This window comes from Momordica charantia (genome assembly GCF_013281855.1).
Source record: "Momordica charantia cultivar OHB3-1 chromosome 2 unlocalized genomic scaffold, Mcharantia_2.0 BLBB01000002.1, whole genome shotgun sequence".
Taxonomy (NCBI): Eukaryota; Viridiplantae; Streptophyta; class Magnoliopsida; order Cucurbitales; family Cucurbitaceae; genus Momordica; species Momordica charantia.
Genome location: NW_028275160.1, coordinates 542,781 through 561,240, shown reverse-complemented (window position 1 = coordinate 561,240; position 18,460 = coordinate 542,781). Strand labels below are relative to the sequence as shown.

Here is an 18,460-nt window from a genome sequence, read left to right as displayed (position 1 = left end):
TTTGTACAAGTTATCAAAAAGGAATAAAAAAAATTATGAGCATTTTTATTTTTCTTTTTTAGTACCGAGAGTAGGGATCAAACTCACAATCTTTTGATTTGAAATTTATTTCAATTATCGTTGAGCTATGTTCATTTTAACAGAAATGTTACGTAATTCTTTTATAATTTATTCCAATTATTGTTGAACTATGTTCATTTTAACCAGAGTGTTACATAATTCTTCTATAATTTATTGGATTATGTCATGCTATTCGACTTTGACTAACAAAAATATGGAATAAATTCAAATCAATCAAAAACTGGGTAATTGAAGATTATTTTTTAATAATAGAAAATTGGGTAGCGTGGCGATGAAAAGTCTCGTTTGGTTTGCTTGAAAGTGGCATTCGTCAGCCTATCATCATTCATGATTCAATTTCAATCCATCCATCCGCTTGAATTTAACCTAAATTTAAAAGGAAAAAAAAAGGACTTCGAGGTCAACGGGCCCACATTAGAGAGGAGAGAGGGGCAGGCCCATTGGGTTTGTTTTGAAATTGAAATTTAGGCCCAAACAAAACGTGAAGGACGCTGAAGAAAATGGGAAACAGCCTTATATCTCACGCCCAAACATCCAATCATCGTCATCATCACATCCTCTCTACCTTTAATTCACCATCTAATTATCATCCACTACCTCTCTCTCCTTCCCCATTATAATTTCAATTGAAATTGAAGTGTCGGCGACCACTCTGCCTTTTATGTTCTAAAGGCTTCTCCTTTTCCATCATTGTTTAGAATTTCTCGAATGTGCAATTCACAGAGTTCAACAATGAACACAACACAGCTACTGTAGTCTACAGCCAACCAGAATCAGAAGCAAGGTTCCATTTCCAATTCCAACAACCAAACCCACTTACTTAACATTAAATTATTGAAAAGTGAAAAATAAAATCTTAAACAGAGAAATGGAGGGAGGGAGAGTCAATAATGAAGTACGTGAATGTTATATTCAATAACCGCATCCCCTGTGTTGTAATCGACCTTGTTGGTTCTGGCTTCGGCGTAGCCTCTGGCAAACCTGAACAGCCCGCTTCCTCCGATCACCGGCATCTCTCTCACCTTTTCCATGAATGGGTTTCTTCCCAAGATTGTGAGTGAGCTTCCGTTGTATTTCCCACTCACAAACGCGAAATTCATCGCCATTAACAGACCCGGATTCACCTGCGAAGCCGATGCGTACAGTCCTTGTGCTCTTCCCCACAGTTTCGACCTCGGATCTGGCCCCGCCGTTAATGGGTTGTCGATCATTTGGACCAAGCCGAACCCTGTCCTCGATGAGTTCGAAACCGGCGGTACGATCCGGACCGAGCTTGGGTTTTTACCAGTGAGAGTGTCGTGCCAATACAGACGGAAATGGCTGAGCTTCTCTTTCCCGAGACCCAAGAGTTCCCTGTCCACGCTCCTTACGAAGGAATCCTCATCTTGGCCTTGGGGAGCTGCAAAAGCAAAATCTATGGCGGAGGAGACGAGGAGAGAGAGGAAGAGGAAGTGGGTGGTGAAGATTGAAGGAATCGAGGCCATGGATGATAGAATTTGAGCTCTCTGTTTTTGCTCTGCCCCTTCACAAGACACGAGAATCCCTCCGCCTCTGCCTCCGTATATAAAGCGAGTGCGAGTCTACAATTATGGCATCTCATTTTTAGCCTTAATTTCCATATATATTACTTATTTAGTAACTATTTGTTCAGTACTCAAAAAAAAAAAAAAAAAAAAGAAAGAAAGAAAGGTAATTTCTTCTCTTGTCTTTGCTGTTAAGTTTTCGTTACTCTACCCAACATAAAATAATATAGCTTTTTCTTTAAATATTTTTGTAATGTGAATTGTGATGAATACATTTTATGCAGGGGAAATTTTTTTAAAATATATATTTTTTTAATTTTCTCCTACTACCGCTCCAATTATTAAATGGGACCACCACGTTGAGCCTACCTCATGGTAAATATTTGGATACATATTCAAAAAACCTTATGGCTCCTAACAAGGATGGGATGATTCAATCTAAGATAAACTTCAATTTTAGTCTTTGAAGTTAAAAAAAAAACGATACTTTAACTTTTTGATGTTTGAGAAATGATTTTAAATAATTTTCGACTACATTTTACCGTTAGTTGACTAACAAAAAATGACGTGGTATAATTGAAGTGACAATTTTTAGATGAAGTGGCAATTTTAGGATGAAATTGGATAAAATAACTTCCACTGATGTTAAAAGCACTACCATTTTAAGATGATATGTCTGTCAATAATTCTTAAGTGATTTTTAGTCAATCACTTATAAGGTGATTTTTAAGTGATTTTTTTGTCAAGAAAAAAATTAACAGAAAATTAATTTTTAAAATGGCTAGTGCTTTAAATTTCAAAACTTTCTTTCTATTTCACCTTATAAATTGAGAATTTTCTTTCAAAATTTGTTGTCACTCTATGCCTTTATTTATTATCTCAATGGTCCTTCTATCATATTTTTGTAATTTCTCTCGAAATTTTTAGTTTTCACGTTTATCTTTACCTTCTAAAATTTATCTGTGAGATATTTTTCCTCTCTAATGTCAAGTTCTTTAAAATCTATCTTTCTTGATATCTTGGACAAGAGTAGTACATCTATATTATAAACTTTTGTTAGGTTTTTTTTATTTTTTAAATGTGAGATCCTTAATATAATAGTCCACTTATATTATTCTTTATATTTTCAAGGTGAGATAGTCATATTTAGACATTCTCATTCAATTATTTCTCTAATTTCATCCTTAAAGTTGTACTAATTTTACTTCATCATCTAATGCATCTAACTCTCACTCTCCTAAGAATCTTTATTCAATCCAAAATCTTAAATTTGTATTTTACAATAAATTTATTATTTTATATATTTAGATATCTATATATAAATTAAATTTACTCAATCCTCCCTCTAACCTCTTAGATTTTGTTGATATTTAAGTTATTTTAACACTTTTCTACGCTTGACGATATATTATTGCAAGGTCAAAAAATGATGATAATATTGATTATTGAGAAATGGTGATCCTCACAGAGAATGGAAGAATACCGCCCTCATCATTTCCTGGGAAATAATGAATGCTTCTGGAATCAGCATAGCTAATTTGCTTCTTCAAGCCATCTTTTTCTAAAAAAAAAAAAAAAAATCACTCATACTTCTGAGGTTTTGGCCTTTTTCTTTTTCATTTCTTTTTCCTATTATTTTTTAGTACAACAAATGAATAGAAATGATTCAAATTCACCGTCTCAAATAGGCGTCAATACCGCTTAGCTAAGATGTGGTTGGATTCTTTTTTTTCCCTATTGTTTAAATAATCTTAATGTTCGGAGTGAAGTAAAGTTGTGGGTTTGAAATCAAATAATAAAAATCTAATCTGAACATAGTTGAGTTGGAAAAGGCTAAGTTAATAATTCGATGAATATATCCGTTGAACTCAAAAGGAAAGGGAACTTGCATTTCAATTCCAACAACCAAACCCACTTAACATTAAATTATTAAAAGGTAAAAAAAGGAAGGAAAGAAAAAGAAAAATAACACCTTTTAGAAAAGTAAAGGAAACAGAGGGTCAATAATGAAGTACGTAGATGTTATATTCAATAACCGCATCTCCTGTTTTGAAATCAATCTTGCTGGTTCTGGCTTCCGCGTATCCTCTGGCAAATCTGAACAGCCCGCTTCCTCCGATCACCGGCATCTCTCTCACCTTTTCCATAAATGGGTTTCTCCCGAAGATGGTGAGTGAGCTTCCGTTGTATTTCCCGCTAAAAAACGCGAAATTCATCGCCATTAACAGACCCGGATTCTCCTGCGAAGCCGCTGCGTAGAACCCCTCAGCTCTTCCCCACAGTTTTGACCTCGGGTCTGGCCCCGCTGTTAATGCGTTGTCGATCATTTGGACAAAACCGAACCCTGTCGTCGATGAGTTCGAAACCGGCGGTAAGATCCGGATCGAACTTGGGTTTTTACCGGTGAGAGTGTCGTGCCAATACAGACGGAAGTGGCTGAGCTTCTGTTTTCGGAGACCCAACAGTTTCCTGTCCACGCTCCTTACGAAGGAATCCTCATCTTCGGGAGTTGCAAAAGCTACGGCGGAGAAGACGAAAAGAGAGAGCGTGAGGAAGTGGACGGCGGAGATTGAAGAAATTCCGGCCATGGAATGGAAATCCTTTGTTTTTGCTCTGCTCTCAGTACGCGGACTTCACAGTCTATATATATATATATATATATATATATATATATATAAAGCGAGTTGGTTACTATTCTGTTTGCAATTAGGGCTTCTATAATGTAGAGATGGGAAACATTCCAACAAATAATTAACTATATATTATTTTTCGAAAAAATAATAATAAATTTAAACTTTACGAGTGAAGTGGGTCAATGGGTCATGTCATGGAATACCTAACTGACTAACTCAAAGCATCACAAGAAAATCAGGGTTTTTTTTTTTTTTTTTTTGTAAATAAAATTTACTCGTAAGATAAGGCAACAGTTAAATTAGATGAATTTCTAAAAAAGTAAAAGGTGAAAATTAAGTTCATGTTTCATTTCATCATAAATTAATAATTTTATTTTATTATGTTTGGTTGATTAATGAGTTTCTAGAACAGGTGGGATGAGCTTTGTGGTTTTATACCATTTTGTGTGGGGTTTGAAATTGAGTTGTGGTTGTTGGAATTGGAGTGTTGATTTGTTTGGTTTTGTTTACTTTGAAATTGAATTTGATGCTCTTCCCAAATCACATATATGAAAATGAACCAATCCATTCATTCACACCAACCAATATAATATCTTTACATATTCTATACTCTTCTTTTTGCCACACTTTCCACAATATGGAATTAATATTCTAACTTTCTTTTTCCTCTGCCTTTCCCTATATTCAAATAATTCATCAACGTAGCAATCACGCCTAGTTGACTCCAAAAACATAATTCTTCATTTTATTTTTCCCTCCAATTTCTCTAATTTAGTTCTGTAATACTAAGATGTTTCAATTTAATTTGTCATCTTTCAATTATATATATTCTGTGTAGCTGAAAATTCATGGATGATAAATTTATATAAGTGAGTTAAATAGAAATAGAAATTTTATGTTTAATAAGTTATTGACATATTTTAATTAGACATAAATTTGAGTTTTAAATAAAAAAAGTTTAAAAATAATGTCTAATCCATGAAGTGTGAAAAATGATTTAAATTTTTTTTATCTAATTAATTATTAAAGTCTCAATTTTCTATATAATAGGTTTTTGACCCCTCCAATATGTTGAAAATTTTACTAAGTTGTTAGACACCTAACCCCGTTGAAGGACCTTTTGAAAAAAGAATAACCTTATGTTTGAGGAACAAGAACGAACCAATGAAAATTGGTTGCAAGAAAACATTGAAACTTTTGTTCCTTCCTAACAAACAATTTTTTTTTCATAATGTATAATTCACGACATTTTGACTGGAAGTAAGTATCTTAATCAATTGAACTATGCTCAAGTTGACATATCTTAAGTAGAGATGTACAGAGATGAGGAATATATTCTCTGTTCCCGTTGTCGTTGCTGTTTAGATGATATCCCCGTCCCATGAAAAATCTAAACGGAATATATTCTCTATCCCATTTAGATGGATCTCCTCACAGCTCCATCCTCGGTAGAAAATGGACAAACCTAATTCTTTGATTATAATATAATAGAGAAAAAAACGTGCCCCATTAATCTCCAAAAATGAGCCACCTATAGTAAATGGAAGATAAACTGAGTAATTTCAAATAACCCTCTAATAATGAAACAAAACAACGACTAAACTAATTAATTACAGATTAATTGAAAAATAACATACTATAATTACTCTAATCCCCAAATTTTGTCAAATATTTTCTTTTGGTCCCTTGAGTTCAAAATACAGCAGTCTTGCACTTAAAATTTCAAGGTTAAAATACTCGTTTAGGTGTCAGGTATACTTTCAATTTTACTTCATTTTGATCCCTATACTTTTAAAATGTTCATTTTGATCCATATACTTTCAATATTAGTTCATTTTAGTCCCTCTATTTTCAAAATGTTCATTTTGGTTCTCGTACTTTTAAAAAGTGACCATTTTTATCTGTTAATTTTATTCTTAATCTCATTTTTTTTCTATCACAATTTCAATACGACGCTAAAATCAATATATTTCTTAAAATGTAAATATTACTTTATATTAAAAGCTTCCGTTTGTGCAAAATTTGTGTTAAAATTTTGCAAAGAGAGACTAAAATCATCACTTTTAAAAGTATAGAGACCAAAATGAACTAATATTGAAAGTATAGGAATCAAAATAAACTAAAGTTAAAAGTATACCTGGACCAAACTGCTATCTTAACCCAATTTTAAAAATTATTCAAAATTGTGACTTAAATAAGGAAAAGATGGTGAAATTGATAAAATTTGATGTAATAATTGGTAAAATTTTACAAGATAAATTAGGCCAACTTAAAAGTAAAATTATTGAATGGAGCTACTGTGCAACATGGTTATCTCAATTCTCATAATAACCATGATCTAAATATCACCCATTAACCATTTGATACAATTTAATATATGTTTTACAATTATTTTCTCCTATATTTATATTATATCTCGGCAGTCTTTTCGATAATTTCTCAAATTGTGAGGAATTTTTTTTTCCTTATCTAGATATCTAAAAAGTGAGAGAAATTTTGATTTTTCCTCTTCTTTTTAATTTCTATAGTCTCGCTAACTATCATATAAACCTGTTATTAGTCACATTTAACGTCCATCCACGAACAATGATATAAGTGGCAAAATTTAATGTGTCCGAGAAGACACCTCCACTCAACCATTTTTATGCCCATTTCCTAAGCGTTTCACACGAAGCTCTTCTCCTCCAAATACCAATACACCTCCACGAGCTTTGACAAAATATTGTTTTGAAATAACGTCTTACTCTTAAAGAACGAAAGAGTAACGATGACTCTAAGTATTATGGTGTTGTATATCAGTCCTTTAAGATACCTTTTGACTCCGGTCAACATTGACTTTCATTTCCTTGTTCGATCATATCATGAAATAGTGCACTCATGACTCGCACGTAAGGCCCAATAGAACAAGAAGAGGAGTAAACCAAAAAGAAAGACCATCTATTTTCATTGTTCCCCTCTTTGATGTTGCATAGCAATAGAAGCTTGTTCATACTGCTTCATTCTCACGGGAACAAAAACATGGAGCTGAAATAAAGGATTACGTAGTATGATTGGATCAAAAAAGTCGTTGCACACTAGCTTGTAGTTCAGGGGTCTCTTAGGGTTCCCTTTTTTAAAATGGAAAATAGATTTTAGAATATATCAGTAGGCCGGGTAGGCTGGACTGAGCTTCTAGAAAAATCTCTTATCATATTTTCTATAGGCCCTGTGATCTTTTCATCAAAATGCACATCTGGTGTACCAGTCATCGCGCCTATAGTAAACGACCTAAGGAGGCATGCACTTTAGAAAGGGTTCTTTTAAGCAGATGGCTCGTGGGAACATAAGAAACTTAATTGGAGTCGTTTAAATTTAAGGGACCAATTTTTTTTTTTTTTAAAAGGGCAACATTATTAGTCATTACATGTAAAATCAAACATGTATACACATATAAGCTCTTGGATTATTCGGTGACAGATGACATAGATTTAGCAGACACAGATTACTTATTATAACATGATAACATATATATAGATTTAGCAGACACAGCAGGCTGCAGCCAAATTAAACTGAAATGGCAGCATATGTAGGCATAAGGCATTAATAATGAAGTACATACACATTATACTCAACCACTGCTGCCACCGGATTTATAACAAGGGTTCTGACTCGAGCATACCCTCTCGCAAATCTAAAAGCCCCGCTTCCTCCGATCACCGGCATCTCTCTCACTTTCTCCCCAACTGGGTTTCTTCCCAAGATGGTGATGGAGCTTCCGCCGTACTTCCCACTCATGAACGCGAAATTCATCGCCATTAAAAAACTCAGATTCTCTTGGGAAGCCGCCGCGTACAACCCTTGAGCTTTCCCCCACAGTTTCGACCTCGGATCCGGCCCCGCTGTCAATGGGTTGTCGATCATTCGGACCAAACCGAACGACGACGTCGATGCGTTTGAAGCCGGCGCCGGCGCTACGATCTGGACTGCCGTTGGGTTTTTTCCGCCCAAAACGTCGTGCCAGTACACGCGAAAGTGTGTCAGCTTCTCGTTCTTCAGACCCAAAACCCTCTTGTCCTCCACTTCCACAGTTGTTACGAAGGAATCATCTTCTGAAACTACGGCGGAGGAGAAGAAGACAAAGAGAAACAGAAAGAGGAAGTGGGCGGCGGAGAATGAAGAAATTCCGGCCATAGGATGATGTACTCTGTTTTTGCTCTGCTCTCACTCTCACCGCGCACTTCCTTCCGCTACTACCCTGATTTTTATAATGTCCCCTCTTGCCTTTTATTATTTCCCACCCATAAAAGTTAATTATTCTGTGTAGTATTTTAATGGATAATTTTCTAAATTTAGTTAAACTTTGCCAATAGTTTATGCTATGACCATAGTTTTTTAGGTGATATGGAGCTAATGTTTTATATTTAACTAATTATATTAGATGCTTAGGATTTAAGTTTGAGTAAAAAAAAAAAAAAAGAGAAATAGTATCTTTTCTCCTCATAAGTAAAGCAGAGAATTTAGAAACCATTTTTGAAGTTTAACCAAACTATTGAGACCAAATTGACATAAAATCTAAATTTGATGAACCAAATTTGTATTTTCTTAATTCATAGGAACCAAACATTAAATTATACAACCTTATTTTAATTTTAATTCAATATTAATAGTTCTTTTTTCACGATTAAATAAATTTAAATGAACTCACCGACTAAATAATATTACTAATGTCTTGAGTTCCCAGCCATTAAACTATACTAAATCTAGGACACTAATCTTGTACATACCTAACTGAAGAAAGTGACTAGGAAGTTACTAACATTTTTCTTTTTAATTATTTTCCCCTCAAAAGGTGCACCTTACCTTTGAGTTTATATAGTTTGGATTCTAGAACATCAAAAATTATTTTGGAAAACGTTCCCGTTACAGAAACTGAAGGGTTAAAAAACATTTTTAGTCTTCCAAGATAACTATTCAATTCTTTGACTTTTTTTTTTAAAACCTTTGAAGGTGGGGATTGAAATCGAGGATAATTTAGTTGGACATAGTTACTTCAACGAGTTGAATTATGCACATGTTGACATATCTATATTTTTCACCCTTTATATTTTATAATTTTTCTCGGGATATATATATTTTATATGATTGAAAATATTTAGGTCATGACTGGTGATTATCCATTTCTACTTGATCATCATTGAAAAATTCACAACTCATTATTTTTTTTTTAAATTCTTTGTTTTTGTATTTTACTCTCTTAGTTGTCAAATATTTAATGCTGACAGGATCGGTTAGATGACAGGATAAATACTTCCCTCATCCCCATTTAGAATTTAAATAGAATTCATCACCTCATTTAGGTTGGTCACAGAGAAAATGAAGCTCCCTAGATCTAAGTCTTTTCCTTTTATGATTGATTAGAATATAAATAGGAAAAAAAACGTACCGCATCATTATTTTCCAAAAATGAGCCATCTGTACATACAAGATGTGGTAAATGAAAAATAAATTGATTAATCTCAAATTACTCTCAATGGATGAAACAAATCATCAACTAAATTGTAAGCATGACTTTAGCTAGAGGTAATTAATACATGTCTATGATCAAGAGGTCATAATTTAAATTCTCAACCCTTTACTAAAAGAACGGTAATTCAAAAATAAAAAATTATAATTACTCTTGACAACGATAAATACCTATTCAAATATTTTCTTTTGGCCCCTCCCTTTCAAAAACAACATTTTAAAAATCATTCAAAATTTTAACGGTGGTTATTTTATATTTTTCCTGAACTTCATAGTAACGAAAAGATGGTGAAATTGATAAAATTTGATGTAATAATTGGTAAAATTTTAAAAGATAAATTAGGAGAAAAAACTTGGCTTCCCAATACCATTAACTATTTGACCATTCATTATTTTTTTTAATTTTTACATTTCTCTCTTAATTAGTTGATTAGTTGCCGAATATTTAATGGTGTTAACGGGTTTCTCTTAACTTAAGTCTTTTTCTTATTAAAGTAAAAATTAGTAAAAAAAATTAGACTCCTTTGGATGAATGAGAAACTTCATCATCAATCAATACCATTAAATATTTTACAATTCATTATCTTTTTATAATTTTTTTCATTTCTCTTTGTTAGTTGTCAAATATTTAATGACATTAAGGAAAAAGTTTCTTTTAACTCTAAGTAGCCAACATTTTTCAATTTCATAATAACCATTATCTGCATATATCACCTATTAACCATTGATACAAACTCAATATATGTTTTGCAAATTTTCTCTCCTATATTTCTATCATACCGTGTGAGGAAAAATTTTAAATTCCTCAATCTAAAATTCTAAAAAGTGGCAGAAATTTTTTATTTTTCCTCTTAAACAATTTATTTATTTCAAATTTCTATAGCCTCGCCTTATCATTAGCCACATTTAACATCCACCCATAAACAGTGATGTAAGTGGCAAAATTTTAATATATTTTAGAAGACAGCCTCCACCCAATCCCTTCTCTCCTCCTTTTTTGAGTATTTCACGCTAAACTCTTCTCCAAATATGAATACACCTCCATGATTTTTGGCAATATTGTTTTGGAATTCGTCTACTCTTAATGACGAATGGTTAACAATAGACTATGAGAATTGTAGTGCTATAATTTCTTTATGACGTTCTAACTCCAGTCAACATAGATCTCCATTTCCTTTCGCATCGTATCATGAAATAGGACAACATGGCTTGCAGGTAAGATTCAATGGATTGAGATTTCCTTAATTGAGTTATGTCATTTTAGGGAGGTCGGATGCTTCTAATCAATAGAACAAGATAGAACAAGAAGAGGAGTACGACAAAAAAAGAAAGACTTGTCTATTTCCATTGTTCAAATATTTGATGTTGTGTAGCAATAGAAACGTGATCATGTTGTTACGACAACGCTATTTCACCTTATCGAGGGAACGGAAGCATGAAGTTGAAATAACTCACCCAAAACACCTTCCAAAAGACTACGTGGTACAATTAGATAGAAAAGCCGTTGCGCGCTAGCTTGTAGTTTAGGGGTTTCACAGGCATAGAGGTTTCCTTTTCGAAAACGGAGAGTGTGGAGAGTGTATTTTAGATTATATCAGTCAGGTAGGCTGGATCGGGGTTCTGAAAAATCTTAAACCACAGTTTCCATAGGACCCTCTTATCTCTTCTTTTTTTCAAGCTTGGGTTATGGAAGAACGAATGCACTTGTGGTGTACCAATTATCATGCACCTAGTAAACAATAGAATAATTCAAGGAGGGGAGAGAGGGTTCTTTTTAAGTAGATGACTCATCGGGACATAAAAAAGTAAATATAGGTTAGTTCAGCTGATAACTCAGACGATCGAAGTATGGTGGATTCGCAAACGTCTCTAGTAGTTCGGGTACATTTTGTTTAATGTGTGAGTCATTGTGGTGTAGATCAACCTCCGCCTTATTTCTGTGGATTCACCCGTCATACCTCGATGCGCGGAAGTACATCCTAATCTGAGACTATGAAAAGAGAGACTATGGCAAATTCACAACCTGATCTCTAAAATTGGACTGTTTTATTAAATAAATTGAGTTGTAATTTATAAAGCGCTGGCCCTTCAATTGCTTTACTTTTTACCGTTTGTGTGAGTTGCGGTTAATTGAAGTAATGTTTGGTTTTGTTTTATTTTGGGTATTTGTGTAAAAATCTATACACCTATTTGAGGATGTACCAACCATCTTTATATATAATATGTGAAACCTGGATTTATACATTATTTAGAATCAAATAATTCATTCAGTTAAGGTATATACTTTTTTTTCTTAAAGGTCGGAAGTTCAAATATTCAATCATATTAAAAGAATATATTATTGCTAACGGGAGAAGCTTAAAAAATATATATATTACAATTTTTTGTGGATTATATTACAAATTTGATAATGATAACTTGAAACTACCCATATAATCTAGAATCATATTAATGCTAACAGGGGAAACTTAAAAAAAAAATTATATTACAATTTTTTATGGATTATATTACAAATTTGATAACGATGGTTTGAAACTACCAATATAATATATTCTATGAACAAAAGCAATTAGGAAAATTTTCACCTATTACGCAATTGATATTATTTATATTTATTGTTCGTTATTATTCAAGAGTGATAGAATTCAACGGGGTTTAAAAAATGCCAAACATTAGTTTAGCTCAATAATTAATGCACTTTATTTTTTTTCTAGAAGTCGAAAGTTCAATTCCTCACCTCTATATTTGTTGTACTAAAAAACGGTGTTAAAAAATTATTTATAAGTAAAAGTTTATAGTACGAAGAAAAGAAATATATACTAATTATAAAATTTTCGGACAATGATGCTTGATCGAGTGAAGATCCCCAATTTGTTGTACTCAACAAAATGAAAGATCCCAAAGCGTCAGTCTCATCATCAAGCCCGAAGCTCAAAGGTTGGCCGAGACTCGATCCGATATAATAAATTATTATTATTATATTAATATATAATTACCAAAGATATATATCTCTGTGAAATAATTTACCCTTCCACAAGAATATCCAAACATACACCACAATATGCGTAAATAAGGAAGAAACTGTAAAACACAAAAATATGACACAAAAAATTATAAGAACAATTACTCCAAAAATATTGATTTTTTTGGAGGCTCTTTCTCTGTTGCCAAAATCTGAGTCAGTGGTCTCAAAATTGTCACAAGATTCCTTTTTTTTCATTCTTTTATTTTCCATGGTTTTGTCTCTCATCCCAACCATCAATCTCTAGCTAAGACGTTGTGAGTTGGATTCCCATCTCAACATACTAAATATACAATGAATGATGAGGTTGGGTTGCTAGCCAAGACTGAGCAGAAAACCCATGATTTAGAATTGGGAAGTTTAGTGGGCCTTTGGTAGCTCCCAGTTCACTTGATCCCTCTGGCCCATGTTACTTGCCTTTTTCAAAATTATAACAAGTATTACGTCTATAAATATATAAATATTATTATTGTTTTTTAAAAATAGCACTCTGTAGTATGAGTTATTTTAATATGTACTTTTCTTTTTAATAATATTTGATATTACGTTTGGGTTGTTTTGGATTTTTCTTTCATTTGCACGAGAACTTTGATCGGTCAGCATGCCTATATTTTACTAATGACAGATGGGAGAAACAAATGCAGAAATAGATAGTTTTTTACTTTTTCTAAAAATAAATAAAGTGCTTTCAAAATTTTTATAAGCCGTTAAAGCAGCCAAATAACTGTTGTTTCTATTTAGTTTCTGTTTTCCGAATGAGTAGGTGGTGCATAACGTAGGGAAATTATCAATAATTAAAAATAATGTTTTTTTATTGATTTAAAATTTAATATTGTCGCCACACCTTTTTGACTCTGGTGTTACAGAAAAGAAATCACAAATCTTAAATGTATAGTCAAAACATCCAAAAGACTAAATGCAAATATTTATTTGTTCAACAAAAAAACAGAAGCAAATATCTATTAAATTATCAAATTTAAAATTACAATGACTAAACTAAAAATGGACTCCAGTTTATATGTAGATTTTTTTTTGTAGTATTAGCTTGAGTATATATATATATATATATTTTTTTTTTTCTTTTGATGAAGTTAGAAGTATGATCTCCTATCTTTATATTTGTTGAACTGAAACAATATTTTTTAGTCTTTTACTCTAATTTACTATCTTAATTAATTTTTGCTCGTAAAAAATAATTTGAAAACTTGCATAACAGTCTAAGTTAAAAAAGAAAAGAAAAGAACAATATGGTAGTTTATTGAAGTTAACTCAATAAATCACAACTAAGTAATTTTCGTGAATATTATTTTAAAAAAACTACCACTGTTTCATTGGGATGATTAAAAGAAAAAAAACTTTCACCAAGAGACTTTTAATTTTTTTGTGTTTATTTTAACCTTTCACCAAGATAATTTTAAATAATTATTTGTTGCCGTCAACTAAAAATGAAATTACCATCACGGCTCTTATCCAAAAAAAAAAAAAAAAAAAAATAAGTCGATAAAAGGAAGCGAATCGATAAAACAATTTAGACCCTAAGCTGGAAAATTTTAAAAGTCAAAACATAATTCTTTTTCTATTAGTTGAAATTTGAAATTTATCTCCAATTCCATTTCATATGGTCTAAATTTATCAGCTTAGAATACTCTCCTTTCATAAAGTTCCAAACACACAGATGGAAATTTTCAATAATCATGAATCGTAAAAATCAAATTAAATTTTGTATAACATGGTGTCGAATTATACTTATAGTGTTGGAATTAAAGAGTTTGTGTGTCGAATTTCACTCCTCGTTTTGATCTTGAATAATCTCTATATGTTCAAACTAAATGTCAAAATAATGAAACTATTAATGTATTATAATAATATATTTAAATGAGTGTTTGTTCTACAAGTAATTTTTTTAACATGAAATTAACTAATTACATATTGTTTCTTTTAGAAACGGGTTTTATTGGATAAATTCTTAAAAATACTTCAGAATTAAAAATTGTAATTTTGAACTTTTTCTAAAAAACTATAACTTAGGTTTTTTTAATCTAACAACGACAAGAAATTCAAAGATTGCATACAGAACCAAAATCAAATCCATGGAAGAGCGTCCCAAACGGAAGGCAAATCCAATTTTTATGCTGACGTCACTGCTGATGTAATTACATGCAGAATAATTTATTAATAAAAATCGGAGAGAAATCTCCAAGCAATTAGAAAAATATTTTTTTAGGGCAACCAAAAAATATTTTGGCTATGAAGAAAATCTATTACAAATATTATAGTAGCAAATTATCTAAGACTTCACAACTAACCCAAACAACCCAGGTTGGTATTAAATAAATAACATAATTTTCTTTCTGTTTTAATTTTTAATTTAAATTTATATTATATTTCGTTGTAAATAAGTTGAAAATTCATTAACTATTATTGCGCATACAATTCCAACAGTTTATATATGATAGGACTTCGGGCCAAGCGATTTAAGAATTAAGGCATTTATACATATTTATTTAATGAGGCCTGTGGATTGAAAAAAATATTTTAAAATGTTTTTACAATATTTCATTAATTATATAATCAATAGCAACTTATGATTTTTAAAAACACTTTAAAGTATTACTGTTTTCAAAAATTACCTCAAACTCAAGATAACACATAATTAAGCTACTCTAAATGACAAATCAATGAAAATGTAAATGATTAATAATATCCAAATATGTAAACCAAGCATTATTATATTTTGAAGGTTAGGAATTAATCTCACTATCCATCTAGATACTAATTCGTGTTAAATTAAGACTTCTGCACTTGCAGGTTATATTATATTATGAATATTACAATGAAATCTACTATTCGAGGTTTTCAAAATATCACAAAAATGATTATCTAATAATAGTCTAAGGAACCACAAGTATATGTGGTTGCTTGATTTGATGTTATTGTACTATCTGCTCTCTCACTTCTTCTTGGTGGTTGCTGGCGGCTAACACATATAAAGAAATGGAAAAACCTAATCTAAATAGGGAACACCCAAGGATTTGCTGGCAGTGCAAACTAGCCTCATGATATTATAAATGAGCATAAAAAACAATAAGATGTTTCAAGTAGCAGCGCTACGACATTCTAGGATCGTCGTATCGTTGTGGGCAACACCTATCACCGTCTTTTTAACTTGGTCATGTGCTGCATTGCTCTTTTGTTCTCTCTTTCTCTATTTATTTAGTTTGGATTTTGAAAATGACCTCAACTCCTCAGACTCCAACATGGAGTATGTACTTAGTATTTGGATAGTCACACTCAATTATTAAAAATTTAAGGAGATCACATCAAAGGAGCAATGCTACGTGGTCGTGTATGTGTATGTATATATATATATATATTTATTTATTTATTTATATGCTTGGGTGATATGCAACCCTCGTAATTAATTCACTCCATTATGACTGATTATTTTTCATATTTTTGATCCATAACGAGTCTAAAAAGAAATCGAGCCATTTTTATTGTATTTTACTCTTTTAATTATTTTTATTTACTACCATATATTTTATATTGAATATTTTGACCATCATTTTTAATTCAATTGTAATATCATAATAAGTAGACATCTAAGAAACTAACAAATTTTCAGATAGTGTATCCAATATAAAACATAGAGATATATATGAAATAATTTACGTAAAAAAAAGATTTTCAAGTTAAATAATGAAGGAGATATGAAATAATAAACAAAACTAAAAAATATACCCTAGAATGATACGAGTTTATATATATTGTTTATTTATTAGAAAAATGAAAAGAAACAAAACTTTAGTATCAGAAGAATTGTTTTTTTTTCCCTTTCAAGTACTATGAAGGTAGAAGGTTAAGATTCAAATCTCTAATCTCATAACTCACACTTGTTGAACTTATAGGTTGGCATCCAAAATTCTTAGAATTCTTCCCCTAACATTAAAAAAAGTATAACAAATTTAAGAAAATAATAGGAATAAGTACCAACTTTAGAAACTTCTGGTTTCACATATTCATTTGTATAATGGCAGTGTTCTTAAGAAACGAAATGGCCGAGAATATCAGTAAAGATAGGCTTGGAAGAATCAAATGTGTGTTATTATTTTGAAGGAGTTACCAAATCAACTAATAAAACAACAAATGACAGTTACCTAACTAACTAACTTTTTACACACGCATATATATATATATATATATATATATATATAGCAACTATAATTTATTGATCAAAAGTTCCATGGGCCTCTTTGTCTTTTTTTTTAAGGTTATACAGCTCCCACAAGTATTTGATTCTTTTACTTTTATATATCCTAGTTTTTGCCAAAAATTTAGTGGTAATTGACATATATTTTCAATTAAGAGGCTGTGAATTTGATATTCCACCCCTTCATGTTGTGAAAAAAATTGTCCTAATTTTACTGTGAATTGGTATAAGTTTGAGCTTTATTATTATTATTTTTCAAATATTTTGACCTCATTTTTTAATATTTTAAATCTTACAAAACTCTACTTAATATGGAGCTCTAACTAATTTTTCGACATGAAAGTATTTTTATATTGGGGTTGCAAGATGTGCCAACAAAATTCCACATTGATTTAGGGAGGAGAGTCATCTATGGTATATAGATGGAGACAATTATCTTCATTGATATGAGACTTCTTAAGTGAAACCAAAAGTAAAGCGGTAAGGGTTATGCCCAAAGCAGACAATAATATCATACTATTGTGAAGATACTACAATAATTTTTTACTTTCCCGACATTTTCTTGCCTGATGCAAGTGCATTGGGCATAACTATTCTTCTGGACCGAATAAAAATCATTGGGAGATACCAAAATTCTCAAGAAGTAGTCCATTCTTGACATTTTTTTTAAAAAAAAAAAACTCCAGGAGAAGTTTGGTATCTAACTGAAACTTAAAGTTCTCCCGACGTCTTTTAGAAAATGTCGGGCGAAATAGTCTATTTCCAATGTTTTTTAAAAAGCATCAAGAGCACCACTAGCGGGTGATCTGGCGTAATGGGCTTGTGGCCGATTGGGGATACCCCCTCCCCAATTTGAGCCCGGCGGGGCTCGTAGCTCGGGTTCCACTCCTCCTCCCCCATTCAGAGACGAGTCCTGCAGCATTGGTTACAGTGTTGTTTGGCCATTGACACCCCTCGATCGTAGGGATCCAATCAAGTAAAGCCATACGACATCGATTTCAGGTCATATAAAAAAGATCGAGAGCAATTTGGTATTAATTAAACTGAAAGAATTAAAGTTTTCTCTCGACGCTTTTTTAGACAACTATGAGAGAAATAGTCCATTCTTGACCTTTTTTCCAACGAAAATATTTGGAGAAATTATTGATCCCCGACATTTTTACGTCTTTTCCTAGCGTTTTGTGGCGTCGGAAAAATCATAATTCTTGTAGTGGGTCTATTTTTTCTGATTGGTGTGTAGGCAGTAGGCAAGTATTTTTCAAATGAAAACCATAACTATAGCCATTACCAAACACCTCTAGAGATCTACAAAAGCTGATGACGATAGAGAAGAAGGATTTTGTAAAATTGGTCCCTAGGCTCGCTGGGGAGGGGTGGGGGGGGGGGGGTAAATTATATATATTTTTAAGAAAATATTTAAGTTATAATAATTATAAGCATATTATTAAAATTTTAACACAAAACTACTAATAAGTTTAATTAATGAGCG

At 31.8% G+C, this 18,460-nt stretch overlaps 2 protein-coding genes and 1 pseudogene across 2 annotated transcripts; all 3 read right to left on the bottom strand.

Annotated features, from left to right (window-relative positions):
- Positions 1-839: 839 nt before the first annotated feature.
- LOC148212620 (dirigent protein 22 pseudogene) lies at positions 840-1,674 on the bottom strand (annotated as a pseudogene).
- A 1,792-nt stretch (positions 1,675-3,466) lies between these two features.
- Positions 3,467-4,257, bottom strand: LOC111021252 (dirigent protein 22-like). Its single transcript, XM_022298137.2, has one exon. The coding sequence runs from the start codon at positions 4,190-4,192 to the stop codon at positions 3,605-3,607; it is 588 nt and encodes a 195-aa protein (XP_022153829.2). The 5' UTR covers positions 4,193-4,257; the 3' UTR covers positions 3,467-3,604.
- Positions 4,258-7,641: 3,384 nt separating this feature from the next.
- Positions 7,642-8,473, bottom strand: LOC111021255 (dirigent protein 22). Its single transcript, XM_022298140.2, has one exon. The coding sequence runs from the start codon at positions 8,405-8,407 to the stop codon at positions 7,817-7,819; it is 591 nt and encodes a 196-aa protein (XP_022153832.1). The 5' UTR covers positions 8,408-8,473; the 3' UTR covers positions 7,642-7,816.
- Positions 8,474-18,460: the final 9,987 nt, after the last annotated feature.